This window comes from Saccostrea cucullata, unplaced genomic scaffold, assembly GCF_032062105.1.
Source record: "Saccostrea cucullata isolate Sc308-1 unplaced genomic scaffold, CSIRO_AGI_Scuc_v1 ctg406, whole genome shotgun sequence".
NCBI lineage: Eukaryota > Metazoa > Mollusca > Bivalvia > Ostreida > Ostreidae > Saccostrea > Saccostrea cuccullata.
In genome coordinates, this window is record NW_026930103.1 from 102,501 (window position 1) to 130,389 (window position 27,889).

General features: G+C 33.5%; 5 protein-coding genes across 7 annotated transcripts; 3 read left to right on the forward strand and 2 right to left on the reverse strand.

The window, feature by feature from the left end:
* Window positions 1-2,075: 2,075 nt before the first annotated feature.
* On the forward strand, window positions 2,076-4,447 carry LOC134282863 (beta-1,3-galactosyltransferase brn-like). 3 transcript variants are annotated; one of them, XM_062765250.1, is made up of 2 exons: window positions 2,076-2,116; window positions 2,695-4,447. In XM_062765250.1, the coding sequence occupies exon 2, from the start codon at window positions 2,717-2,719 to the stop codon at window positions 3,770-3,772; it is 1,056 nt and encodes a 351-aa protein (XP_062621234.1). In that variant the 5' UTR covers window positions 2,076-2,116; window positions 2,695-2,716; the 3' UTR covers window positions 3,773-4,447. The 3 variants fall into 3 exon arrangements, with proteins under 3 accessions (XP_062621234.1, XP_062621233.1, XP_062621232.1); XM_062765249.1 differs by having other exon boundaries at window positions 2,090-2,135; XM_062765248.1 differs by lacking the exon at window positions 2,076-2,116 and adding an exon at window positions 2,149-2,408.
* Window positions 3,936-14,095, reverse strand: LOC134282911 (lactose-binding lectin l-2-like). Its single transcript, XM_062765338.1, has 4 exons — window positions 14,047-14,095; window positions 13,173-13,424; window positions 6,254-6,445; window positions 3,936-4,174 (listed from the first exon to the last, which is right to left on the reverse strand). Exons 1-4 carry the CDS (start codon window positions 14,093-14,095, stop codon window positions 3,936-3,938), a joined length of 732 nt encoding a protein of 243 aa, XP_062621322.1.
* On the forward strand, window positions 6,966-12,706 carry LOC134282835 (beta-1,3-galactosyltransferase brn-like). The gene is made up of 3 exons (XM_062765221.1): window positions 6,966-7,043; window positions 7,381-7,535; window positions 9,927-12,706. Exons 2-3 carry the CDS (start codon window positions 7,453-7,455, stop codon window positions 10,987-10,989), a joined length of 1,146 nt encoding a protein of 381 aa, XP_062621205.1. The 5' UTR covers window positions 6,966-7,043; window positions 7,381-7,452; the 3' UTR covers window positions 10,990-12,706.
* A 309-nt stretch (window positions 14,096-14,404) lies between the features above and the next one.
* LOC134282912 (uncharacterized) lies at window positions 14,405-17,228 on the reverse strand. Its single transcript, XM_062765339.1, has 2 exons — window positions 17,159-17,228; window positions 14,405-17,047 (listed from the first exon to the last, which is right to left on the reverse strand). The coding sequence occupies exons 1-2, from the start codon at window positions 17,226-17,228 to the stop codon at window positions 14,508-14,510; spliced, it is 2,610 nt and encodes an 869-aa protein (XP_062621323.1). The 3' UTR covers window positions 14,405-14,507.
* Window positions 17,229-22,571: 5,343 nt separating this feature from the next.
* Window positions 22,572-27,822, forward strand: LOC134282913 (uncharacterized). Its single transcript, XM_062765340.1, has 11 exons — window positions 22,572-22,599; window positions 23,044-23,115; window positions 23,926-24,046; window positions 24,386-24,561; window positions 24,700-24,921; window positions 25,022-25,255; window positions 25,400-25,503; window positions 25,759-25,936; window positions 26,064-26,405; window positions 26,540-26,812; window positions 27,371-27,822. The coding sequence occupies exons 1-11, from the start codon at window positions 22,572-22,574 to the stop codon at window positions 27,700-27,702; spliced, it is 2,082 nt and encodes a 693-aa protein (XP_062621324.1). The 3' UTR covers window positions 27,703-27,822.
* Window positions 27,823-27,889: the final 67 nt, after the last annotated feature.

Below are 27,889 nucleotides of genomic sequence, written 5' to 3' on the forward strand. Positions count from 1 at the left end.
TATATTTAAAGATAGTCCTGCAAACTCTGTACTACATCTCAGTTACAACCGTTTATCCCGGGGTAAACAATTTTATATACCGTTCGAATAGTACATGAAATGATACATATATTTCATACATGTCTTGCATACATTTAGTATGAAATTTCATTTTTATTACCTGAAAAATGGTTATCTGTTGATACTTGGTAAATCCACAAAAGAATGGTTAAGAGAAACGAAAGTTCCTTTTTCATTGTAATAAAACTTGAATAATGAATGACTCTGTGTAATTAAAATAAGTCCATTTAGTTGTTTGAGAGTTTTGTTTCAAAGAATAAACTTCCTGGTATGATACGAAAGGAAATGTGGACCTTAGTCAACGGGATGTCAAAGTACTTCTTTATCTGAAAATAAAGTAGGCCTACTATTATATAAGCTCGCGCCCTTCTTAAGATTAAAAGAACTTTTTCTTCCTAATTTTCGGGAACTACTATTATATGTACAGAAAAAAAGAATCGCCGGTTTGTGTGATTAGTCCTGTAAGGATTGAAACTAAAGAAAAATGGCTGTATTTCCGGAGTGTTTTATGTAGTGATACGTCTTCAATAAGGAAGTTGGAATGCCTTATTTTTCATACTTTTGTCGAGTGGAAGGACAGCGAAAAAAATTTTGCGGATACAACCACTGACTTCTACTTCTATTCAATCTGAATTTTTTGGCTTCTTCTGTTCACTGTTGCATGGGTCAAACAACACATTATATAGACAAAACATTAATATTTCACTATAATAAATAAAATACATAGATAAAAGAAAATCTGTTTGTGAAACACTGATGCCACTGTATGGCATCTACTAGCGATGGTTGAAGTTTTTTTTTTCAAATGCCAGTCAATGTCCAAGGTCAAGGTCTAGAGATCAAAAGAGGACCTTGTCACAAGGAATGTACATGTACCCTAGACATATGAAAACCCTAGTACTAACAATTCAAAAGTTTGGCCAAAATTAGATAAAGTTTTTCAAAAAGCGGGTCAAACTTCAGGGTCAATGTTAAAAGGCAAAACATATCATACCCGTTGAAATGTCTTGCGACAATAGATATATATACCCATATGGAGTATGAAAGCCCAGCAACACCTATTCAAAAGTTGTGGTCAAGGTTAACGTTTGATATTTTTGTTTTTGTAAAAGTACTTAGGTAAAACTCTCGAAGGTCATGTTGAAGAGGTCAAATTTGGTGGTACCCGGAGATAGGTCATGTCAAAAGGAATACGTACACCTGTCAAACAGGAAATCCATATAGTCCCATCCACTTTAGAATTATTGGCAAGAGTCAAGTTTCTGTGGGCAAACAGAAAGAGACAAACAGACAAACGGACACGACAATATATATATATATATATATATATATATATATATATATATATATATATATATATATATATATATATATATATATATATATATATATATATATATATATTTTTTTTCCTTTTCTGTTGTTTATATTTGATTATATAATTATTATTTTTCCTATCTATTTGTTAAATCATTTTTTTTTTTCTACTCATTTCTCTCTCTCTCTCTCTGAATTAGTTCTAAATATGTACCAATTGATAATCTACTCTTCATACATTTTTTTCAATGTTTACATGTACTTGTCATTGTACCTTGACCTATGGAGAGAACGATCATAGGCATTTATGCCTGCTGTTCAATCCATTTCTTAATGAATAAAATATATTTTAAACTAAAATATATACCCTCGAATCTTCGATTACGGGGGCATCAAATCCATTTTTAAGGATACATGACACAAACAAACAGAATTTGATTAAATATTTTTGACTGATTTCGAATAGAAATGCATTATATACAGGAACATTTTACGTAAAGTCTTTGGCGCTTACATGTAGATAAACGACTTTATTTCGTTTTCTGCTTTACGTGACAAAATTCTCCCACTTTACATGGCAAACAAATAGTAATCACTGTAATGCCTAAGAAATAGCAGATTTTTGAAAAATTCCGGATGCTTTGACGAAACGTTTTGAGTAATAGTTTCACGTACTTTCGATTTACTTGGTTCCGGGTTGTGTGTGTACATGATATGTGGTGATAAAGTTTTCAGCGAGGTGTGTAGCTTTGTTTGAGGTATATCAGATATATCTAGTTACAAATGATCACAATTAATAAGGCTTCAACTGAATCTATATTTATATGAACTCCATAATTACGATTTGGATGGAGCAGGACAGGAAACGACCTTGTTGTGTACATGTACTGCACAATATAACTTACTCTGCACTCGTTTTTACCGCGAATTGCTTTCTGGGTTAACAAAAGAAACGGTTTAATTTGCCAGGATTCACATTAGGTTTAAACCTTAGTCATGATGTTACTTAGATGTGTTATTAGATTTTGCAGGTAAATCTGAGTTGGTTTCAATATTTATCAACTGTTTATAAGACTCTATTTTCCAAAAGTATTATGTAGTAGTAATTAGTCAAAGCATTATTTTGCTCTTTTTAAAAATATTGCTCATGATGACAAATACTTTTTCATTTACACTTGTATTTCTTGCACATATAAGTCTCAGCATGTTGCACACCATTTGAATTTCTCTTTTCTTTAGAAAAGATACTTACATTTTCAAAAGCATAAACATTTAATAATTGTGAACTGATTGACTTGACCATTTTTTTTTTTTCAGATCCATCAGGCTTGTCCCAGCCATGCGAATTCATAGCCTCATCCATAGCTACTCAAACATTAGGAATTTGAATCGCCTATTTCTTAGTCTTTCAATATTGTGCATTATAAGTGTTTGTTACTTTGGACACATGATATACAAAAGTAACATCTACACATGTAGCAAAGACTATGGATATTCCAAATACAAGTTTGACAATTTAGACAATATAACCATTAGTCCCGTTAACATTCACCCATTTAAGTTAAAACTTTTACCAGATTCCTTGTGTGATGCAATTCCGGAGGTATATCTTCTAGCTGTGGTAAAGTCTGCCACTAAAAACTCTTATAAAAGAAACTGTATCAGAAAGACTTGGGGAAATGAGAGTAACTCAGAGAATAGGAGACTCATTTTTATCCTGGGATACAATGAAGAAGACCAGAAACAGGTTGAATCTGAGTCTCAACAATTTAATGACATTGTCCAAGAAAATTTTCAGGACGGATATTGGAGCAACACGTACAAAATGGAAATGGCTTTTAACTGGATAACAAAACATTGTGCTAATGCTAAATATGCTGTGTTTGTAGATGATGATATGTATCTAAATGTGCCAAATACTATAAAATATCTTCACTCAGTGGATGAGAGAAAAGTGGAGAATCTTTATAGTGGGCTCGTGGTGGAAGAACCATTTCCCACAAGGGATTACTTTAATAAGCATTACATTTCCCGACAGGACTATCCGCTGGATTGTTTCCCACCATATATACCATCAGGAACAGTATTTTTCAGCAAGGCTGTCATCCAAAAAATTCAAAAACTCATTCCTCATATTCCCCATTTTCGAGAGGACGATGTCTATCTAGGCATGGTTGCTCAAAAAGCCGGAGTTACACCATCAAAAATTAACTTTCTCATTGGACTAGGTGATAATAGATCAGATCTCAAATTTTTGCCTTGCTTGATTTCTGATCATGGATACACCACATTAGAAATGTTTCAATCCGCTTATAATGAGACACATTCCAAAAATTTAACAATTGATAAAATCATGGAGGTATGCATACACAGCAGTAAAGCAAAGGAGTTGTGAATTATAATTATATTAGCCTTAATTTATTTAGTGAATATTTTACACATGACATCATAATATCATAAAGCTAATGAGTTGTGAGTGAGTACCATTGATTTATTCAGTGAATATGTGTTATACTTGGCATATCTGGGAAGATAAACATGGATTTGGTTTGTGAGATTTAAACAACATCAGACTGACAAATGAACTCGATAAATTCCATCGAACAGTCTATATCATCCCAAAGAAATCGGCCATCATGATTCCTCATGTAGACACAGTTCTGGCTCCCAGTAGCATTATCTGGTTGCCCTGGTAACCAAAAATCTGACCCATTTAGTGGTTGTTGTGAATGACTCCAAATAAAGTGTCCGTCTGACTGTATGGTCAATCCAATCCAGAACCAAAAGTAGGCAAAATCTGCAATGAAGAAAATAGAGGAGTAATAGGGAGGGGTTTCAGCATCGTTGCTAACCACGGCCAAAATGTATGATCCTCTCCTGAGAGCTATATGCAGACTCCGGACCATGGCTTCAGATGATGGGATTTCAAAAATGAAAAGCAAAGTTAGAGTAAAGCTAATCATGTGTGGCATTTGGGTGTAAAATATATGTTAACTATAGTTTTTGTAATGTATTTTGTGTGTGTGTGTGTGTGTATTCTATGATGCAAATAAACTAAACTAAATAATTATTATTTTCCTTAGTTCATCTGTTTCAATGTCAGCATTTTTATGTTAGATTATGATTTGAATACATTAAGTCAATTCCATACAAGTGGAGATTTAAAATGAAGAAAAAAACTTGTTGAATTTGGGCTCAACTACTAAAATACAAGGTCAGAAGGTCAAGGTCAACAATAAATGTCAAAAATCCCACATGTAAAAATAACTTTTATAATTTTTATTGAATAACTTTAGTCTTCATTACATAGAGAGAAAATGAATAATAAAAGAAGACACTTTTCATGTACATGTAGTATTATTTGAAATAAACCTGTTTGAATTTTTTTCGTGCCACTTTAGGAAAAAGAAGAGGGTAGAAGATTGGATAAATATATGCAAATATTGAAAAAAATGACCTTGACCTTCATTGCAAAATCCCTAAGAGGACTAAGTTATTGCCAGAAAAATATTTAGGCATTTTAATAAAATATATAAATTTGACCTTAAATCATTAGGAATATTTTTAATTATATATTGACTTAAAATATGAATTGTCATTTCAAAACCTAAATGAGAACTTGGGATTATCACCAGTAAACCATGATTATATGAACTTTTGACCTGCAAAGGGTTTTTCTTTCAAACATGAAGAGTGTGGCATAGTATAGTATAGTTGCAGTAATGTAGCCCTCTCCTTTTTTTTCGGGGGGGGGGGGGGGGATCTCCGTAATGGTGCAAATGCAGGAGTGAATCGCTCCCGCACAGATTTCGGCTCAAATTAAATGCCTATTTTATTAACATTTCTTAACTGGATTCCAAAAATGTAGTTATGCAAGACATAAATCTAACCAAAAATTTACATAACGATCCATATATATCTGTTATTTTTCCTGTAGGCCTATATCAACATCACAACTTGAATTTATCCGCCATGATTACTGACCTTGATAGATTTTATTTTTGGACAGCCAATGAGAATTTAGGATTTATAAGAGCGAATCTTTTAAGAATTCCCTTATTTTAAACATGTAAAATTCGCTGTTTGCGTTAAAATTACACTTAAAATGTGTGAAAGAGTTCTCGAGAAGAATTTTTCACTCATAAGGAGACGTCAACATAAAGAAAATATAAAAATTATGTGAAATTTTCATAAAATGTACTAGATTCAAGTTAAATTGCTCATATGATAGAAAATACTTTAAAGCTTCAACTTTATACAATGTATCTTGAGATCAAATAAAGGTCAAATTCAAAAGTAGCTGTAGAACTGTACTGTAGAGTTATGGTTTTATATATTAATCTTTGACGAAAGTGGCCACTGGTCAAAGACTAATATATAAAACCATAAAGCTACAGTTCTGCAGCTAAGTCAAGATTATATAACTAAGTATTGTTTTGAAGTTAATTTGCGATTGCTTAAAATTGAAGTCCCGTGTAATTGTGAAAATTCACATATTCTGTAAAGACTTAAGAGCAGCTGATTCTGGATAATTTTGGACAGAAAACTCACCCACTAAATAGGTGAAGTTAGCTCAAATATGTTTTTTTTTTTTTAAAGATAACACTAATTTCCAAAATACTCAGTAAATCAAAATATTGTCTTTTATTAATTTTCAATCTGAATTTGAAAATGATTATTGTCATATAATCATTTTCAACTTCAGATTGAAATTAATAAAAGACAATTTGTGTATATTTTCCGCTGTAAGCACGAACTTTTTGTTTTACGTTTCTGGTCTTCAAAAGTTGGAATTGATACCGTCAATTGCAAATTCCTGGAAAATATTTTATTTAAAACAAAAAAAAAACCTGCTTTATAAATTAAAGTTACATACAAGGATCGGGATGTTCATTGAACTTTTTCATTAGTTGAGACGAAATTCGATCGTTACTCAAATCCAGAAGCCATGCATTTTCGGAAGTGCAATCAGCCTGAGCCGTGAACCACGATCCTCTTTTCTCTTTCACGCTGTAGCAGGTGTTGGCGCCACGGACATAGATGTAGGAAGGCCCCCCTTTACATGCAACTGGAAAACAAAAACAAAAAAAAAACAAAAGAATGACACGCAAAAATCAGCATTTTTTCCCAATTTGAAGATTTTTATCGTTGCAAAAATTGCGTACACATTACCAATTACTGGAACCATCTCGTCAGCTATACGGTATGCCTAGATATCTGGATCATCCCTTTAAAAAGTAGATACATGTATATATTGATTGACTGGTAGCTTGCTTGCTTGATTTATTTATTTATTTATTTATTTATTTTATTTATTTATTTATTTATTTATTTGTTTATTTATTTGTTTATTTATTTATTCATTCATTTATTTATTCATTCATTTATTTATTTATTTATTTATTTATTTATTTATTTTATTTTATTTTATTTTATTTTATTTTATTTTATTTTATTTTATTTTATTTTATTTTATTTTATTTTATTTTATTTTATGTTTTTGCTTACAATTTGGAAGATATTTCCGGAATTCAGTCCAGAAAAACTTGGGTAATAGTATTTAATTGATTGTAGTTGTCTGCCCATAGTGATAGGTAAATAACTGTTTATTCATACTTTTAACGGTACAGTACACACTGGTATCATGCTACTTTTACTTCCCCGAGGTAAGGATTGCGATACAAGATTTAATGGCTTTTAAAAATGTACTTATAAGTGCGTGTGTGTGTAAAAAAAATCAAGTTCGTAACTTACGAATCGTAAGGCAAATGTTTCAAAAAATCTCTATAACATGTTAATTAATAGCATATTTGTACAGATATAATCATTATAACATTGATGAACTTTGAATTTTGTAAACCTGCCTTATTAATAATTTTTTTCGTTATTAGATGAAATCAGTGTTGATGCACTGAAATCCCTTGTAAACAAGTAAACGTTGTTATTATAACTAGTTAAATAGTTTATTTTCAGTTTATAGCTAAATTTTTTTTTTTATCTTAGAGCAGTGTGAAGCTATTGAGTGATGATATTTTCAACACCCAACAGTGCAAATGTGAAAGATGAGAATACACTATGTTGAAGTTCGTTGGTCTCTCTACACAAACAATTCCAGGAGGTCCTTCAACTTGCATGGAGGCTGGACATATATGTAAACGGTAATTAATTTTGGAGAACTTGACTTTTTTGAGAAAGCTATTATTTCAAAATAGAAAGCACAAAAGATGAATGTAAACCTATGGAGTTTGAGACAATTATTTTAATCAAGAAAATAAAATAAGCTTATTAAAATGTACTCATGATCGAGTGCACTGACCTATAATCCAGTCGGGATGTGAAAGTGTAATACCTTTCCGTAAAAGTAAACAAACCAGTTAATCTGTAATCAACCAGGATGTTTATCTATCTTCGGACATCAATACAGGAACAGTAACGAAACATTGCAAAAACTTACTTTAACATAATATTAAATTTTGCACAATACCAGGACACTGAACTGTCAGCTTATGTTTATATTATAAAGTTCTAGGATTTTGACCAAATTTATTGAATAACTTGTTTACTTGAATCTGATCAGTTTGTTTCATATGTAAATGAGCATTATGTATTGTACATTATAAAAATGACAGTCTAATTTTACCAGGCGCTCATTCTCTCGCTCTCCTCTGGGCCGCACTTCTCAGAGCAGGGCTCTTCGGAGCAACGTTCTAGGAGGGATCGTGAGACACTATACGATCACGAGCCGCTTTAGGATAAGTGTCATATTCTTTGCTCTTAACCACTATACGATCATTGTTTTTATTACATTTTTACCTGTGAAATACTGTAATTTATTCATTGAATAAAAATGATATCCTGTCACAGTGTGAAAGGATATCAAAATGATATCCTGTCACAGTGTGACGAATATCAGAAGTGCCGGAAAACTCTCGAATTCCCTTCCCATAACGAAGATTGCTGTTAAAAAAATCTTCCTTGACCTAATATAAGATAGATGGAAATAAATAAAGCATTCTGACAGCGAATTAAAACTGTCAAATTTACCAAAAATATGTTGCTAAATCCATATTTACAGTGTTTTCACTTCTCTTAGCTATGACGTCTCAACCGCCCAACTCTGACGTCACGAGCCTATGACTGTATTACAAAAAGACAGAGGCAAAGGAAAAATCAAAGATTTCTTTTTTTTAAAATGTAATAAACAGAAAATTCAACGTTTTGTAGTTGAATATGGAATTTATTTCACTCGTGAGACAGGATTTTTTTTATATTTTCACTCGTGCTTAGCACTCGTGAAAATATCAAAACTCCTGTCCCACTCGTGAAATAAATTCCATATTCAACTACAAAACATTGAATATCCTCTATGTATTCTCTAATAATTTCACAAATGTTAAATAAACTCTTAGAAAAGACTTTTTCCTTGTCATTGGTTCACATGAAGTGGTAGCCAGGGTTGTAAAGTATTTACCATTCTCAATGAGTAACATATTCTCTATCCAGTCCAATATTATGTTAATTGTATATGAATTACATATGTAATGGGAGAGGAGAAAATTACAGTGGACTGGACCAGGATTCGAATCTGGTCCCCCTGAATCTTCAGTCAGGTGCTTTACCAACTGAGCTATATGGCCACCAGCAATCAAACTCGGTTGACCACCACATTCTTCCCTGCTTAAGGGTCTTTGGTCTCTCAAAGACCCTAATCCATGCTCATCCCTGGCAGGCCTCTCACCTGTCAGTTTCAGGGCATGGCACCAAATGTAATGGGAGAGGAGAAAATGCAGCAGACCAGACCGAGATTCGAACCCGGGCCCACTGAAACTCCGGTCAGGTGCTCTACCAACTGAGCTATCTGGCCACTGGTGTTCAACCCGACTGTCTGCCACATTCCTCCCTCCTTAAAGGTCTTTGGTCCCTCAAAGACCCTAATCCATGCTCATCCCTGGCAGGCCTCTCACCTGTCGATTCCAGGGCATGGCACAGGAGAGGAGAAAAATGCAACAGATCAGACCAGGATTGGACCTGGCCCCCCTGAATTTTCCAGTTACATATTGGTGCTCTACTGACTGAGCTATCTGGCCACTGGCAATCAAACCTTGCTGACAACCACACCAAATAGAAAAAAAGCATACTGCATTAACACAATATATATGCATGTAAATATCCACCCACTTTCCCCATTAGGGTATTACTCAATGATAAAAACATTATCAATATATAACATGCTACTGGAAATGGAGTATGGTACTTTACAATGGATAATTTTTGTAGTTGTCCAATGTGTATGCAGAATGTTCTGTCAAAATCATAAAAAAGAGAAAATGGCAATATAATTATTACGGTAGAATCTTTTTTTTATTATTATTAATTTGCAATTCAAATTGAGTCTTATAAATAGCAAGTGCAAAATTTAAAATAATACCTCTGGTGTATAAAAGTGCAAATATTAAAGTGGCAGAACTTTAGATACCCATAACCCATTAACAGACATCTTTAACAAACACTAAAATTGTAAGTAACATGAAGAGGTTCTTTCTTTACAGAGTACGGAGAGCCATCTTATCCATCTTCATCAGAAAAATTTGTCGTCATAAAAAATGGCAAATCAAAACTCTATGCGTAGGACTTGTGATATTTATTGTGACAAAGTGCTTTTCAGTGAGAAATAATGAAATCATTTTTGGATGTGAAACTGATTTTGGTTACACTCCTTACAAGTTCAAAAACTTGAACAACATTAGTATTGATCCATTAAACGTTCATCCTTTTCGATATAAATTTGTGGCTAATACGGTGTGTGAAAAGAACGAGGACATTTACCTTCTAACGCTTGTAAAATCTGCAACTCATAACTACAAGAATAGGCTATACATAAGACAGACATGGGGCAAAGAAGCCAAATCAGAAAACCGACGCCTGGTTTTTATTCTTGGATATTCAGAAGTCCAGCAGGCATCAATAGAATATGAAAATCAAGTGTTCAAGGATATAATTCAAGAAGATTTCCAGGATAATTATTGGAGCAACACCTACAAAATGGAGATGGCATTCAGCTGGATAACCAAATACTGTAATTCTGCAAAATATGTTTTGTTTGTGGATGATGATATGTTTGTTAACATGGAAAACAGTTTGAAATATCTTAGCTCTGTTGACAGCAGTAATGTGGAATATCTTTATAGTGGATATCTAGTGGAAAAACCATTTCCCACCCGTGATTACACTAACAAACATTATGTGTCGTGGGAAGATTATCCCTTTGACTGTTTTCCTCCTTACATACCCTCAGGAACAGTGTTCTTTAACAAAGCTGCTATAAATACATTTCAAAAAGTTATCCCCTATATTCCTCACTTTAGAGAAGATGATGTCTATCTAGGTATTGTCGCACAGAAAGTTGGAATCGTGCCCTCCGATATCAGCTTTCTCATTAGATTAGGAGATGGTAAACCACACACCAAGTTCATTCCATGTTTTATTTCTGATCATGGATATTCAAATGCAGATTTCTTTCAAGAAGCTTATAGAGAACTCCAAACAAACACAATTTCCATAGATTATATTATGAAAGTATGTGTAAATGACATAACCAGGGTAGGGCATTAAAAGTGTTCATTGCAAAGCTGAAGCATTCTCAAATCTCAAAGGAACTGGATTTATGTGTGTGTGCTTCCTTTTTGTTCTTGATTTTTTGCTTGAAGAAAACAGGATCCCAAAGCTTTGATTTATTTCTAAACAGAGGGTAATGTTTGTATTTTGTAAGGACACTCCATGAGGTAAAAGATGTTCAAACAAGAAGTACACGGGCATTGTGTAATACTGGTAAACTCGTGCCATACACTGTGTATCTTATTTTCTAATACTTAATTGTTTTAGAAGCATAGACATTGTCTCTGTCTGTTTTTTTCTTTTTTTGAAATACATGAAATGACATTTTAAATTATTACTGTCGCTTATACATGTATGTCAAATTCATGTTTCACATTCCAGTCAATCTCGATCTGAAGCATTTAGCATGTTTAGTGAGTGTGTGGTTTTGCTTATGTGCAAATCACAAACCGTTTAATGTTATAGTAATTTAGCTTTACTTATTTTCCCCTCAAAGGGGAGGGGATACAGTATTGCATTTGTAATGTAATTTGCATCAGGACCCATATCTAATGCTATCTTGATTTATATATATGTAGATATGTGCTCTTTGCCAAGGGTCGCTTCGCTTTGTGGTGCCCTTGTTTTTCTTCTGATTTTATGGATTGAGTAGATCAGTAAGGAGAAGTTTTTCCTCATTACATTTGCAATTAAATTTTTTTTATTTTTATATGTAATACATTAAATAGCTTTAATTTAATGCTTAACATTTGCTAAGTCATTTTATTTATCTTATACATGTATATACTGTAGACATATGCTTTGCAATCCCACCATGCCTTTTAGTGGCATTTTTGTTGGCTTATTTTAATGATCTGTGTATTTTTTGTATTCATAATATTACTTGATCTCATTGTTTGTTTTTTGTTCAGAGTGTGCTGTGATAATAAAATGTTGTCGGAGTTTTGAATGGTGATGGATGTTTAATAAAAAGTTTTTAAAATACATTATTTTATAATTTCTTAAAAGAACAAGATAGGCTAAGGCCCCTTTCTGGTCCCTGGTTTGGGGTGTCTCTAACATTGTGATACCTCAACTTAAAATCCTGTAAGTTACTGTGAAATCACTAATTTTCATGGGGGTTTAATTTTCATTATTTTCAAGGTATGAAGAGACCCAGGGATTTATGTCCTCCACAAAATACAATTTTTCACATGTATTATTACTGAACAATTCTTCAACCACAAAATCAACTCCCCATACCCCGTTATATTTTTTCAAACCACAAACTATTTAACCCCTCAGAAAATGTGATTCTACAGTATCATCCTTGCAACAAACAAGTATTGATTTTAAGTTACAGGGTATGGAGAGATTACAGGAAGGTCACAAAAATTGATTATTTTCCAGATTTACTAAATTTTAAATTGTATTCATCTTTTCATTAATTTTCAAGCAATTTGTTTCAGAAAACACAGAGAAAAAGGTTGCCTATTTAGTCACAAACTAGTATGATATACACCATTTGTATGAAAATCTCAGGTCTCAGATAAAAGTAGGCAAGGCTGTGTTCTCTTTTTATCTCAGATTTGACTAAATTTCATCAGAATTGAGGACATTTTATAAAATGGTCACTTTGCACCCTCATGTTGCTTCCAGTTACACTTTGAATTAAAATAAAACAAGCATCTGTCATTTAAAACTATCACAATTTTAACTGTGCTTGTAGAATACTAGTAAGTCATTGATAAGAAAGGATTCAGTTTGTTGAAATGTATTGTTTCCAACACTTGTATGTATTATAAATAAACGAAGATCAAATCTGTTCAGTGTTTTTGTAGATTATAAGAAAAGCTTACAATATAATCTAATCACTGATTACCAATGAAAAGACTTTACAAGCTGATTAAGGCTTTTCAAACAATTCAAACAAATTTACTAAAATCTGGAAGGAATACTACTTGTTATTTCATCAATGAAGTAGATGAAGATAACAAGCAGTGATCAGTCCAAAATAAAAGCCTCCAAACAGTACAATTCTGTGAACAGGGCATGAAACAAGAACCACTGAAAACTTCGGATGTTGGTTCAGACCAATGGCTATGAGGAGTGAGATTTCATATAGAATTGTGGGTCATTTGTGTGCCTACCTCAATCACAGTTCCATTAACAAATTTAAAAAAACAAGCAAAACAACTTACTTTTGTAATACATTGTATCTGGGGAATCTTGGCTACTTGCATCAGACAGGCGTAGAAACACAGAGGAATGGCCCTGGCAGTACCTTGTCGAGCTCTGGTAGAAAAACGAAACACATGACTGGTCCTGCAGGCAACGGTAGGAGCAGAAAATCTTACTACGCTCCAGTGATTGCCATACGATGTCTTTCAGGGCTAGCTTGTTTCTCCATTCCGGCACTCCATGCCACAGGAAATAATTTCTACTTAGAGTAACTGAAAACAAAGCTGGAAAATCTTGTTTATTTAGGATTATTATTTTGAAAACGTTTAATTGCTATCTTTAAATTTAGGATAAATCCCTGCATCTGAAAATCTGGTATCTTTGCATAAAATATTACATTTGTAACCGTGATATAACAGATTTGCTTTAAAATAACTGTAGAAAGTCCATTTTTCATTTCAATTAAACTTGTGAAGAAGTTTTTGAATTTTTTTGAAAAAAAAACGTATTTTCATTAAAATTCCTTGCGAAAAGATTTTTATTGACACTTCCTTATGGAGTAAAATTAAAATGGTTCATAAAGTTTCCATTAAAAACAAGAAGCATTAAAATATAACTTATCTCCAATAACCATAAGTATATGTAACTTACCACTAAGTGTCAAAATTAAAGCCAGGAAAATTACAAACAAATCCCTATGACAAACTTTCATTTTGAAATGTTTGCATCTCTCTATAGGCGCGTACTTCTGATCTGTTTTCCTTAAAAGGGTGACTGTGCATGCGTGCTGTGGTATTCACAAGTCGCGATAGGATACAGCCACACATAATCAAATTGAAAAGAATAGTTCCAACACTCTAAACAACCATAGCAAAGGACTTCGTCCAACCTTACATCCTTTCATGTAAAATGCAATTATATGAAGCAAAAGTTTGATGGCCATTTTAGGTATTTTTCTCGATGTCCCTATTGAAACCTTTTATGATGCACCTTAATCCAAATTAAAACCTAATCAATTGACCAGATCATTTTAAATAAAGGCAATTTCTAAATTGGATGTAAAAGGAATAAAAGAAAGTATAATGCTTCAAACAAATTCACGTAGTTTTATTTATGATAAAGGTTTAATAAATAACAACCATGTGGATCAATAGCTTCTGAGCAATAGAATGAAGAAGCAAATTCCTTTCCCAATAATAACTTTTTACTCAAATAAATAATTTTAAAAATTCATTTGACATATCATTCTTCTTTTCTTTCTTTGAAATCATGGAAAAAGTAGAAATACAAATATACAATTGAACGCCTCATTTACATAAACAAAGATTACACTTTTACCTATTTGGCAATAAAAATCAAAATACCCTATTTTCTTTCACCACGGGTGTATTAATATACTCTACTTTCTTTAAACCCTGTAGATTGACTTTTTCTAATAGATTTTGTGTTGCATTCTGTTTCGATACAGGTTTTATTCTTTTCTTTGAAGATGGTTTCACTCTTATGTCAGCCAGCATCATCATTCTGGGATTAAAGAACCCTGAACCCAGAAAGGGAATATTTTCGTTCCTTAATAATGGGGAGACAGGTGGAGCCACTTGTCGTATTCCGAATGGATTATTAGTCGTCTGCTGGTTAAGCGGCAGATCAACAACCATTCGATTCGGAATTTGTCCTCTAGGGAACTGTCGTCTTCTCTGATTTTCACGCTGTCGTCCGCCTGAAATTTCTAATAACGGATTAATTAAATTGCTTGTCAAAGGCATATTAAGATCTTGAAGAAAGAGTAGAGGATTGTCTTCGTAGATATCAAAGAGTTCATAGTCAAGAGGAGGTTGAAAAGAGTCTTGAAGAGAAAGGAAGAGAAGAGGATCAAAAGGAGGCCCACCTTGTATTGATCTTTGGGTACCAATCGGGAATTCTCTCCCTTGTTGTCGTGCTTGTAATCCTGGCGTAATTGAAGGTTGGATCGGAGAATTTCGGAAGCGATTTCTTTCGAAAGGTGATTGCGAAGCGCCTTGAAGTCGGAATGGTAGTTGCCGAGAACTGATTGATGAAGTATTTGGTGTCGATGGAGTTGAACGTAAGACTTGTCTCTGTCTAGGGATAGGAAGTCCTCTGAGAAGTGATTCGGGCAGTCTTTGGTTAATACGAAACTGGTTGGAAGGTCTAAAGGCCAAATTTGAACGCCCTAATTGACCGCGTGGAAAAGGTGTTTGTCCAGCAATGTTCTGTGTTCTACCTTCAATCCTTGTCCAAACTTGCATGTTTCTATTCATATTACGCTGATCGGTTATAAAGCGTGCTGCTTCCTGGTTTCTAAGTGGTACTGCACGTGCAACCGTTCGATCAGAATTCCATTGATTGTTTGCACGGGGAAGAGGTTGCAAAGTGGGTCTAAACTGGTTGCTTGTTGCTGATGAAAGAAAAGGATTCCTTGGCAATGGTCTCAACTGCATATCTGTTGGCCTTGTTGGAGTTCCTTGAAATATATTTAGTGATGGTGATCTTCGAGCAGCAAGAGATTGTTGAAAGGCCGTTAAACCAGCTCTTGGTGGCATTTGAGATTGTTGACGGCCAGCAAATATCTGCGAAAGACTTGGTATATTGACGCGAGATGGACGAGTAATGGGCATTGGAGATGAAAGCAGTGTTCGAGCTTGGCTGCTGATAGCATTTTCCCTTTCTAGAATCCTAGACCTGATTCTGCTATTTTGTGCTGACGACGGAGAATCTCGGAAGACATCTCTTATGAGGATTTGTTCATTTAATGGGTCGATTCTTCGGGAAGGATTAATCTGAGTCTGTTGGGCTGGTGGTCCTCCACCCACCTGAAATACTGGTGGTGTAGGTTCAGTGGGTTCTCTCCAGTTAGGACCTGACGCGAATCCCGATGGAATCCTGCTTTGAGGATTGAACGATGGCAAAAATGGTCTGTTCACAGACGGTCCGTTAATTTGGTTTTCTGGAACTGACAATTGAAGAGCACGATTCTGATTTGTATTTATTTCAGGTAAAGGAAGAGAAGGTCTCTGTTGCTGTCTTATCCCACTTTGTGCAGAATTTCTTTCAATGGGAAAGTCGATTGGAATGTTCATATTTCCAAAAACATCGGACGGATCGCCTAGATTTGGATTGTTAAACAGCGAGTTATCTAACCACATGTCGTTCTGTACATTATTGATTCCAGAGATCTGATTGTCATTAATTGCTATGTTACCTCCTAAATTTTGATCACCAGTAAATGATGTAGACCGTAAATCAGTAGCACCTCTAATTAGTTGATCATTTATTTGGGGTCGTTGTGTCTGGTCTGAAGTAAATGATAACCAGTCATTTATAACAGATGAAGGGGCATTAGGTCTACTCGGTACTGATAGCTGCCCAGGAGGAAAGTTCTGTGGTAAAGAATTAGGATTAATCTCTTGTTGGTTTGTGGAAGGCGACGGGGAATTTTGTTGAGACGAAGGCGGAGATTGCATAGACATCACTGACTGTAAATCAGGGAGCTCTGGAAGTACGGGTTCACCACTAGTTTGACTAGTGTCTGGAATAGAGTTTGAGTTGTTTACAGGGAAGACATCTCCATTTGTTCCTGGTGGAAGTTGAAAGTCGACCATTCCATCTGGTGACAAAATATCATTGAAAGAATTTATACCAGTAAATAAACCGTCATTGGCAGAAACATCTGGTGGAGTGATGTTCTCAAATATCCTTTCTAAGGAGAAATCTGGAGGCCTCATTGTTGTTCCTCCCAAGAAATCTAGTGGCACATTAACTAGATCGTCAAGGATTGGCAGTGGATTAAAAGTGGACTCAGTCCCAAATGGATCAGGATCAATATTGCCTCCGATATTCAATGCTTGGGCAAATCCAAACTCTGGACCGGTGTCTGCTTAAATGATGAATTTAAGAACATTTATTTGCAAAATTTAATATTTTAGGTAAAGAATCTTGGATGAGAAATAGAGAAAAAGAAAGAAAGGGAAAAAAGAGGTATCATTACTTCTTTGTGCTGACACGATGCAAAGAGTCAAGATGAATCCATACCAAACTGCCAATTGCCTCCATTTCATCTCTGAAATAATTCGAAAATCGATGAAAAATGCATTTTAAAGGACTTTTAAATATATATAGGGATGAAAGAGAATATTTGTCTCCAATCACCAGGCTTTAAAAGATCTCGTTAAAAAAATAAATTATAAGGAATCACATAAGGATATGAGAAATATTCCCCTATGGTCTTCTGTACGTTTATGCGTTAAAGGATTTGATTTAAAATAAACTTCAAAGCTATGGTTATTTTTTTTTTTCAAAACCGGTGTTTAGTTAACCCTTAATTAAGTTAGCTTACATTTTTTGGCATTGAAATAAACTGTTTAAGACAACTTTCTTATCTGTGCATGAGTTCAGAAAAGGTTGAGGATGCGCGGGTTTGAAAATTACAAACAAAAGGATTAGTGTGCTTTTTGTCTGTAAAAATCTCATTGCTTAGTCAAAGCAATTTTGATCACTACTGAGATATTTCATATTTCAAAAATGTATGTTTAGTATATAAAGGAATTTCAACTTATTTTCTCGCTTCGAATTTACACGCCATGTTGACCTTCGGAACTCTCTTGAAATCAAAATGACTTCATTAATTTTTTATTTGCGTTCTCATTTAGCTTACTAGTAGATAACCCTTTTATTATAAAACTGAATTTTAACTCGGAAGATTAATAAAAAAAATTACTAAAGTAACACGGGCTGCTGTATATTTAGTCATATCATACAGAAAATTATCTATATATAATCTAAAACAAGTAAAGATAATTAGAATATGCTGATATGTAATTCCCTGTGGTGCTAAATTAAAAGGTGTGAAAATTGCCGATGCATAAATCATATAACGAACGAATATTTGAGAAATTTAAAAAATATATTTAATTATTTCATTTTTTTCGTAAGTTTATTTTGAAATTATTAGTAAACCTGCGGAAAATGACTATAGAAGTCATTTTTTTCATCAGTATAAAACATTTATCATGTTGCAAAAAAAAATTATCTGGATATGATTGGGAATTGTTAATACAATATTCTAATAACCTTACCTGATGGTTTGTAAAAGATCCGTTCTTAAATCATATTTGCAATGCTTATTTTTTTTTACACATGGAAGTTGCCATGTTTCCCATATAGATTATATGTCACGTGATCATGTTGTACATGCTAATTATGAGTTCGCTAGTTATGTATTATCGAGACAATCGTTTTCAAAGGTGTCAAACAACATACAAATGCAATCTACGTTGACAGATAAACACGACTTAATGAGGGGAAAAATGGTATCATGCATCTTATAAAGTGTAGACGGCACATAGTTCAAACGGTTGACCACAAGGACGAAAAGGAAATTAAGGTTTATTCCCGCTTTTTTAACCATTCATGACTTTTTCTTTGCTGTCATGACATTAAGATTTTCGTCCTATTGACGGTAGTTATTGTACTTTTTACCGGGGTTTTTTTTCTGTACAAGACGACTTAATGTTACTGGGTGTAATTTTGTTTACGATATTTTAGTTTTTAAAAAATGCGCTTTCATCGACTCTCGAAAGCGCATGTGCTAGAAAAAGATGAAATTAACAAAATATTGTTTCCATGATTACGATGTAATACTGGAGGACTTTGTACATGTAAATAACTGTGAAGCATGGTACAAGACAGTTTCTAACGTAACTGATATGCCCACCCACTAAAATTCTCATGTAGCGGAGGTTTTTATCTCCAGTTACCCTTAATACTTTAGAAATTGTTACGGATGTTTCATTAAACTATTAATAAACAAGCACTTAACACGAAGTTTAACATGTGGATAAAAAGTTCACATTTCGGGCGAAGACGAAGGGTGAAATATGTTTCACCTTGCGGTGTTTTTTCTTTGTTGTATTACAAACGTAAGTTATGTCATAATATTTATCATTCCATTAAAAGTAATTCTTGTTAAATTGTTGTTAATTTTTTAAAGATTTGTTAATTTCAAAAATAAATTAACATTATTTCCTTTTTAACGTGTTTTTTACGGTTTCATAATACATATACATGTACTTGTTGAAGTTTCAACTAAGACATATTTTAATACCTCATATACTACTTGAAAAAACCGACCCGTCAAATTATATTAATATGTAATCTTCTTAGTATGATTTGTTTGCTTGTAGGCCATATCACGGACTAGCTATGGTATGTTTTTAATTCATTAATTTGTCTTTTTCTATAAGTTAATATAAATTTTGTTAGGAAATATATTTCGATTCATAAAGTAACGCCTTTATAAAATATGCGGGCCACCAAAAAAGACCGAAATAAACATTTAATTTAGTAAACAAATACAATGTACATACAGAAAATATTAGAACAATACAATGTACAATATAAAGTTATTTGCAGTAAATTATATTTATTTACTACCAGAGAACCTCTGATTAAAACCCCAGTCACATTCCCAAAAACGACCAACGGCCGACGGGTTTTGAAGCAAAAATGGGATTCTTCGGGTGACAGTCGGCAGTTCATCGGCCGTTGTCTTGCCCGATTTTGACCACTTTTTTTGTCTGCCGACCAATTTTTTGTCCATCGGTCCAAGTTATAATTTTTTCTGCATCGCTTGCCGATTTCTTCACTTGAAGTTATCTGTCGACCAACCTTCGATCATCGTCCGACTATCGGCAGTCAGTTTACTAAGTCGGTCGTCCGTCGTTTGACAATAAGGATGTTTAAATTTTCGGCCGATGGTTAAAATCAAACTGTAGCTCAGAGCTCGATGATCGGGCGACGGTTGGTCGACTTGTGAATATTTTACCTATTAAGGATGCATAACACAAACAAAATTTTGATGCATGGATTGATATATATTTTTTGAACGGAAATAACATTAATTATAATTAATCCGTAAGATATAAAGAAATCTTAAGTATTATTTGCTGCATAGATGTTTTTATGCAATTCTATACAAAATTTTGCACACATTTTAACATTGAGTTGCAATCTTATAAAATTCTGCCACTTTGCCTTGCAAACATTACTCACGTCACCTTATTTGAATATAGATCTATGAAAAAAATATTGCTGATTTCTAAAGAAAAGATTTTTTTTTTGTTATTTATCCAAGTCATCGGTGTTTCTAAGAATTAATGTGACTGCTCCGTGTCGCCCGATACTTGTTTCGGCTGATCATGTTCTTTCAGCCGACAAGACCAGAAAATTTAATCGCCCGACCATCGGCTTAAATGTGACCTAGGCATTAAGGATATTCTCTGTAGGATACTCGCTACAGGACTAATAGAAAATTACTATTCATGATTTGACAATATCTTTCCACAGGCTTGATTGTTGCAAAAGTCATATAATACATCACAAAGACTAAATCTAGCTGTATTATATATTTTAAAAATATTTTAGAAAATATGTCCGAAGGCTGCTCAATGAATTATGTCTTAAACTCTATGACATAACATAGAAAACATTTGCGTCCTCACATGATTGAATATTTAATAAACTGATAAGCATTTATGTGACCACGTTTCATCATCAAGTTTTTTGTGAGAAGCTGGTAAACAAGAGGTACTCGAGACACTGCATTAACAATGAATGGCAAAGAATCAGTAAACAAGAGTGGTTAGACATTTCATTAAAGCTTGTGTGAACTTGGTAAGAATCCACAAGGAATATTCACTAAAATATGTGATATATACAGCAACCAGTGTTTGTTTTATATATACCGGTACATACAGTGTACGGGACTTACAGCCATCGATGTAATGTTTGCCAAAATTCAACAAATTATCACTAATGATATTTGATTGACTTCAAGGCTCATACAGTGTATACATGTAGCAAATTTGGAAGGCATAATTTGGGGGTAGTACACATTGTTGTAAAGAAAATGCTTAGTACTCATTGATCACCCTTAGTATATACGACAGCGTGTACACTGAAAGAAAAACCTAGTGAATTTAACCAGTTTGTTTCGTAAAGCGTTGGTCGTGATTAGTAAACTTTCAGTTTACTGGTTAAGATAGTGAGTTGTGGAGCGGGGGTCGTATAGATACTTAGATACGTAGTGAAAGTTACGCATCAATTCTAAATTTACTAATCTTATCTAGTAAATATATACCAATATCCGGTAAAACTACTATTAAGGTAGTGATTGTATGGACGGTGAATCTACTAGTTTTCTTCGTGACATTAACTAGTTATTTTTTTACAGTGTATAAGAATATCAACACAGCTATTTTTTTTTTAACAAAAAATTGCGGTTATCCACGTTTGTCTGAAATTATAACTGATAATGAAACCTGAAACCATTGCTTTGAACAACAAAGAAAAAAATACAATATGCAGTTGACCAAAGGTTTGAGAATAGCAAAGAATTGCAAGAGCACAAGGAATTATGGCCATTTACCCCAATAGAAGTGGTCTTGTTGTTCAGATTCTTATTTGGAGAGGCTGTTTAATTTCTGGACAAGTCTAGAAAGCACAATTGAAAGGTTTATGTGAAGAAGGAATCAGAATCACGAACATGCTTTTCTTCACGACAACGCTCCAACCAGCACGTCATGAACAGTAAAAGCATATTTTGGACCAACAGAAAGATAATGTTTTGTCAAACCAATGTTCGCCCAGATCTTTCAGCCTTCGACTTGTTTTATTGTGGGACGTGGAGACCTGTCATTTGGATGAGACCATATAAACCAAGGTCCTGTGTCACAGAAGTTGCTGGCACGAAAAAGATCCCACCCTGCTCAATGGCCCTGAGTGCCGAGTATCGGACAAAATTTGCAGCTCTCCACCGGCAAGTGATGACGTCTCCATATGAGTGAAAAATTCTTGAGAGGGACGTTAAACAATATACAATCCATCAATCAATCCAAACTTTAAAAAATCACCTTTCAGAAGGACGAAGCAAGCCAAAGTTATCATAGGATCTGCCATATTCCAGTACACCAATGGCATACTAAAATGTGTTCTAAAACAATGTTACAGACAGATTGAATGGAAATCATGATGTAAAAATCGTTTAAACATAATTTATTGAACAACCCTTGTACGTAAGAATCATGAATTTAGACATGAAAGTATACTAGGTAGATTTTTGAGGAAATAAAAAAAATAAGGAAGATTAGAAAATAAAATTCCACGATTGTTTGTTAACAATTTAATGAAGCACGTACAAATTGTATTACATTGTAGATATTTCTGTAACATTTTTGTTTTTTATAGCCTTAAAAACTTAAATTTTAATTTTTCATGATTGATTTAAGATGGCTAATTTGTTGTAGACCAAAACATAACTTTTGTAATATTGCACACGTTTTTGTCAACGTTCAGTTCCACAGGACGACAACAAAGAAAACAACTCACCACTGGACTATAGCGTTATGGACATCATTGTAAAAGCGAACAGGGGTAAGCCAAATTTTTAATATTAGATATGTAATTTCTTTTCAAAACAAATAAAATTTGTTCTACGATTTTGAATACACATAACAAGATATTGCAAATACATCTCAAGTTTATAGAACATACATCACAAGATTTTGCATATACTTCTCAAGATTATAGAATATACATCACAAGGTTATAGATTATACATCACAAGATTTTGAACAGACATCACAAAATTATCTAATAAAGCAAAGTTTTACATTCTTTCAAGGTTAAAGAATTTTTTTTCAAAATGCAGTTAAAATGTTGGTAAATATTATTTTAAAGCAGTTATTTTTCAACAAGAAAAGCAAGAAAAAGATTGTCCCGAGAACGTATGATTGTATTCAATTAGTTGATACATTAGAAGACTTCGATAAAAACTCAGGTTTTATCACTTATAATTACATTGTAATTTGTACATAGAATCAGGAATGTTGGAGAATCTGCTGGAGGGAGACATTGTAGGACAACCATTGCTGAATGTATGTATACAGGGTTAGATTCTCTACTGTGATAATTTCTTAACTTTAATTAACTGTCGGTAAGTAAACAGGCTTATTATCTAACAAGGTGTGTAAAAAGGTGAATATTTTATACTCTCGATTTTGGGGATGTGTAAAGAGGTTCCATATTCAGTCAAATTACAAAAAGTAATGTCAATTTTTCTGCTGCCTATAGGTAGAAATAAAATCAGTTTTTACTTTCCCTCTTTACTACATGAAAAAAAAATTGGCCTGTGCAGTAATTATACTACCTCATATTTTATGTTTCATATACTTTTGAAAAATGTTTGGAATATATATGCGACACTGCAATGACACGCTCTCAACAAAGAGTTGTTCTTCTTCGCTAGAGAGAAAAGAGGAATGCTATTCGTGTGAATATGTGGAAATGGAAAAATAACATTATTCCATACACGATCGAAAAGAATGGAATTAGTAAGTATAGCCTCTATAGATTGTCTAGGAACATGTACAATTATTCAAAATTCCATGCCTAATTGTTTTCCTCAAACATTGCTTTAACATAATGTAAGCATTCATAAATGAAATTATTTTTCACGGAATATGCACAGTATTTCACAGTCACATTTGCTGTAACACTTTAACTTTTTATACGAAAAATAAGATATCTCTTTAAATTAATTTCAACTCTTATCTTAAAAAGATATCTCTCTAAAAATAGAAATATTTCTTAACTTAGAGAAAGAATTATCCCTATTTTGAATTGTGAAATGGCCTTGATATAATACACGCTTAATTCTTTGAACAATACGTCCAATCATCTAAAGGTCCTTGATTCCAGGTAGCTATGGTCTCAGTGTTATACAGTCGGCAATAGACCAGTACAACAGTGATCAGTCCTGTCTGAAGTGGAGACCGAGGACAAACGAGGAGGACTATGTCGTCATCAGAGATGGAGCGGGGTAATTCTTAAGTGTACAACTGTACATGTATTTCCTCGATCAAAAATGTAAATGTATTACTAAAAAATTGAAATCAAGTTTTTAGTTGACATAGACGCCCTTGTATATGTTTTCAGAAGTACAAGGGCATTTTAGTTGATTTCTAAGAATATAACAATACCTATGAAAGTAATTTTTCAAAATTAAAATTTTATCTAGAATCAACAATTCTTTTGTATAGTAACCCGTGCTTTGTATAAGAAAAAAGAACATAGAATATGTTTTGTTAGAAAAGCTGGAAGGTGGACTTTCTACTTCAGTTGTGTGTCACTTACCTCATTTTTTCCTTTTAACTTCCAGATGCTACTCCTCCATTGGTCGAGACACTGGTCCTCAGAACCTCGTTCTGGGTTCCACCTGCTACTACAAAGGTGTCATTTTGCATGAGATGAACCACGCTGCTGGGTTCTTCCACGAACAAAGTCGGTATGATCGAGACGATTACATACTAGTCAACTGGGAAAATGTGCAGGATGGTATTTACTAGAAGATTATATGCTATAAAAAGTTAAAATTGGGTTGAATATCCACCGTCTTGAAATTCGTTTGGAAAGCAAAGTTCATGAATCAAGCAATTCACAGATTATTTGACGTAAAATTTCTTTTCTTGAAAGGTAAAACTAGAGATTTTACCAAACAGCAAAAGAATATAATGGATACTTTGGGAACCATTTATGACTATGGCAGTATCATGCACTATGGTGCAACAACCTTCTCTAAAAATGGAAGTCCAACACTAGTGGCAAAGTTCAACACTCGAGGAACTATGGGCCAGCGTTCTGGATTTAGTGAAATGGACATCTGGAAGATCAAAAAGTTGTATGGTTGTGAGAATGGTAAGAACAGTACCCATCTGCAAAAAACCAATATTTTGCTGGAGTGCTCAATGGTCATTTGATATACCTGAGTTATAATTATAACATCGATCATCTGTAGGAGATCCGCCCTTGCCAGTATGGAAGCAAACAGATCAAACTACTCCTACAACTATTACTACTACTAAAGAAACAAAAACTTCCGATCACATGACACATTCTCGGATAACGACTCGTCCATCTTCCATTGCTACGTCATCAACATTCACTAGTACGTCACGACCAACAACACAGAAATCTACGTCAACAACGACAGTATCTGCAACTAAAAAGGCTTGTGCAGAAAAATCCAAACGTAAGTTATGTCATGTAAAATATAATCTGCCAGATTCATTTTCACTAATGTACATTACCTAAACAATTACGGAATGTATGCATAGTTTTCATATTAGAAATAATGTCATTATATTAAGATATGTTAAAATTGTTGATATTGTAGTTCCAAGTGGTATACCAGGGAAAGTGCAAGATTTTCAGGTTGTTTTAATTGAGAACACACTAAGAGTGTTCTGGTCTCCTCCATGTACAAGTGTTCCTTTAAGCGTAAGTGAATTTTTAAACAGGGTATCTGATTTTTTAAAAAAGGACAAGATAGGCTAAAACTTCTTTTTGACCCTGTATGGGATGTTTCTTTAATATTTTTTAAATTTAAGTGTATCTTTATTTTAGCACAAATCTTATGGCATTTTTAAAAACACCTAATAATATTTGCGTTAATTACTCAAAGATAATCCATAATTTAATTGTTGTTACTTAAATTAACGAATAACTGTACCGTATACAATATTGTACCTAAAGGGCTATCTATTGACAATAAAGAATAGTCAGCAACATGCGACAATCACAATTGCTCCGAATCGTCAAACGCACTATATCTACACAGCAAATCACCCTGGTAGCCGATATGAAATGACAGTGACAGCTTTGTCACAAAACGGACGAGGAGAAACCTCGCCCCCGATATCCGCTATTTCCGGTAAACTTTCACTTGTATAATTATGAAGTACAATTGAATAGTTTTTTAAGATATAGAGAAGAAAATTTTATTGCAAATTTTCAATAGGTTAATCTTTCTCTATTTATTTATTTATTTTTCTTTTTAGCATGTGGGTATGATATCGTTCTCCCTCCAAATGGAACCATTCGTTCCCTTCATTCGCCATACTTCTTGAATGAGTATTACGAACCCGATGTCGCCTGTCAATGGAATGTAAGGGCATCTGTTGGTCAAAGGTTAAAAATACATTTCGATTCCATAAACTTGTCAGATAACACGTCAGCATGCACTGAAGATTACGTCATGATAAACGATGACCGTTACTGCAAAAAGTCCCCACCTGGTGGATATTATATCACAAAAGAAAGAGATGCCAAGATAATTTTCAGGTCCTCTTTTGGAAGTGCTAATAAACATGGCGGATTTAATATATCCATTGAAGCTATAGGTGAGGAAAGTTTCAGCAACTAATAATAAATACCTGTATACTAGTATTGAAAATATATCTTCGATATTTACGGAAGTGTAGTTTTGTCATTCAAACAATACTTTTTCCATATCTTTTGTGTTGTTTATTTGTAGATACAACACCTCTAGTTAAACAAGTGATTAATTCAGCGGGAGTGATAGGACTGGCCTGGGATTCCCCAGAGAATACAAAGAATTCGTCATACAATTCCGTCTTCAAATACAGAGTACTACCAAACAATGATCAAGAAGTGCTCAAGTTAGGACCGAGTGTACGCCAGTTCGTGTTTCCTACAGGTCACAATATAGGAAGACAGTACGAACTAGAGTTATCGACCCTCATAGAAGAGGAAGAAGGAAGACCCCTGAAGTTCACTCTAAGATCTGGTATGAGCGTAAAGCAGTGCTTACCTTTCCTTAAACACTTGATTTTAAATACCATGTAACAGCAAAATATCTCTTAACAAAAATTACAACATGATTAAAATTGGTTAATGAGGCAGTCTTCCCAATATGTTTGTTCCTTCCAAATTTCATTTTTATCAAATTTTGTGTCATTGCATTAATTGGCATCATTTAGGTTTTTCCCCCAGCGTTTTATATATACACACATGTATATGTTTATATAATGCAGCATTAAGAGATAGTGTAAAGAAAAATCCCTTTTGTTTCCAAAGAAACTGATATTTTTCAATTTTTATGACTTTTTCGTGGATATTTTACAAATGGGCGTCGTCATTACCGGTATGTATTTGACATTATGATAATTTAAACTGAGCTCTGAAGAAGTAGATAAAAATTGAAAGTACATGTATAATATTTGATTATAAAACTGTAAACATAAGAATTTGCAAACAGCTATATTTTCCCCTGAGAAATCTTTGTGTTACTTTCTGTCTTTCTTGTAACTTGTTCTTTAATAGGAAATTAAAATAAAATATTTAGATTGCGGTCATAATGTAACAGTGGATCACCCAGGAAGAATTCAAAATCCACCATCGTTTGGTTTATATCAACCTGATGTAGTCTGTGAATGGTATTTTTCTCCATTTCAACAACAGAATTTTCGATTGAGCATTTCGATTTTGGACTTGGAATTGTCACCAAACTGTGAAAATGATTTCTTGGAAATTGATTCACAGAAATATTGTGATGTTACAACTATACCCGCAAGTGCTCTGAAATTTAATGATACCGTCAAGGTTGTTTTTCGTTCTAATAATTCATTACAAAGAAGAGGATTTTCATTGCAATACGGACCGGTTTGTACTTGTTAAGAATTTTTTAAAGCACTTAGAATTGCAGTTTCTTCTATTGCCTTTTTTAAAAAAGATATTTTATATAAAATACACATGTATGATAAAGAAAAGTTTCATATTTTTGTTATTATGAAATTTATTTTTTTTTCTACAAGACCAGTCTTTTTTCTATGAATCAATGTAATATTATATAAAACAGAAAAAA

Excerpts from the sequence above, each read along its gene's own strand:
- LOC134282911 (XM_062765338.1), bottom strand. The coding sequence starts at position 14,095 with ATGGCCATCAAACTTTTGCTTCATATAATTGCATTTTACATGAAAGGA. Across the intron at positions 13,425-14,046 it reads TGCATTTTACATGAAAGGAT|TTACTCTAAGTAGAAATTAT; the intron begins GTAAGGTTGGAC and ends CTTTGTTTTCAG. Across the intron at positions 4,175-6,253 it reads CAATGAACATCCCGATCCTT|ATTTTGCCTACTTTTGGTTC; the intron begins GTATGTAACTTT and ends TCTTCATTGCAG.
- LOC134282863 (XM_062765248.1), top strand. The coding sequence starts at position 2,374 with ATGATGTTACTTAGATGTGTTATTAGATTTTGCAG. Across the intron at positions 2,409-2,694 it reads TGTGTTATTAGATTTTGCAG|ATCCATCAGGCTTGTCCCAG; the intron begins GTAAATCTGAGT and ends TTTTTTTTTCAG.
- LOC134282913 (XM_062765340.1), top strand. The coding sequence starts at position 22,572 with ATGGACATCATTGTAAAAGCGAACAGGG. Across the intron at positions 24,922-25,021 it reads GTTGTATGGTTGTGAGAATG|GAGATCCGCCCTTGCCAGTA; the intron begins GTAAGAACAGTA and ends GATCATCTGTAG. Across the intron at positions 26,406-26,539 it reads TATATCCATTGAAGCTATAG|ATACAACACCTCTAGTTAAA; the intron begins GTGAGGAAAGTT and ends GTTTATTTGTAG.
- LOC134282835 (XM_062765221.1), top strand. The coding sequence starts at position 7,453 with ATGTTGAAGTTCGTTGGTCTCTCTACACAAACAATTCCAGGAGGTCCT. Across the intron at positions 7,536-9,926 it reads GCTGGACATATATGTAAACG|AGTACGGAGAGCCATCTTAT; the intron begins GTAATTAATTTT and ends CTTTCTTTACAG.
- LOC134282912 (XM_062765339.1), bottom strand. The coding sequence starts at position 17,228 with ATGAAATGGAGGCAATTGGCAGTTTGGTATGGATTCATCTTGACTCTT. Across the intron at positions 17,048-17,158 it reads CATCGTGTCAGCACAAAGAA|CAGACACCGGTCCAGAGTTT; the intron begins GTAATGATACCT and ends TCATCATTTAAG.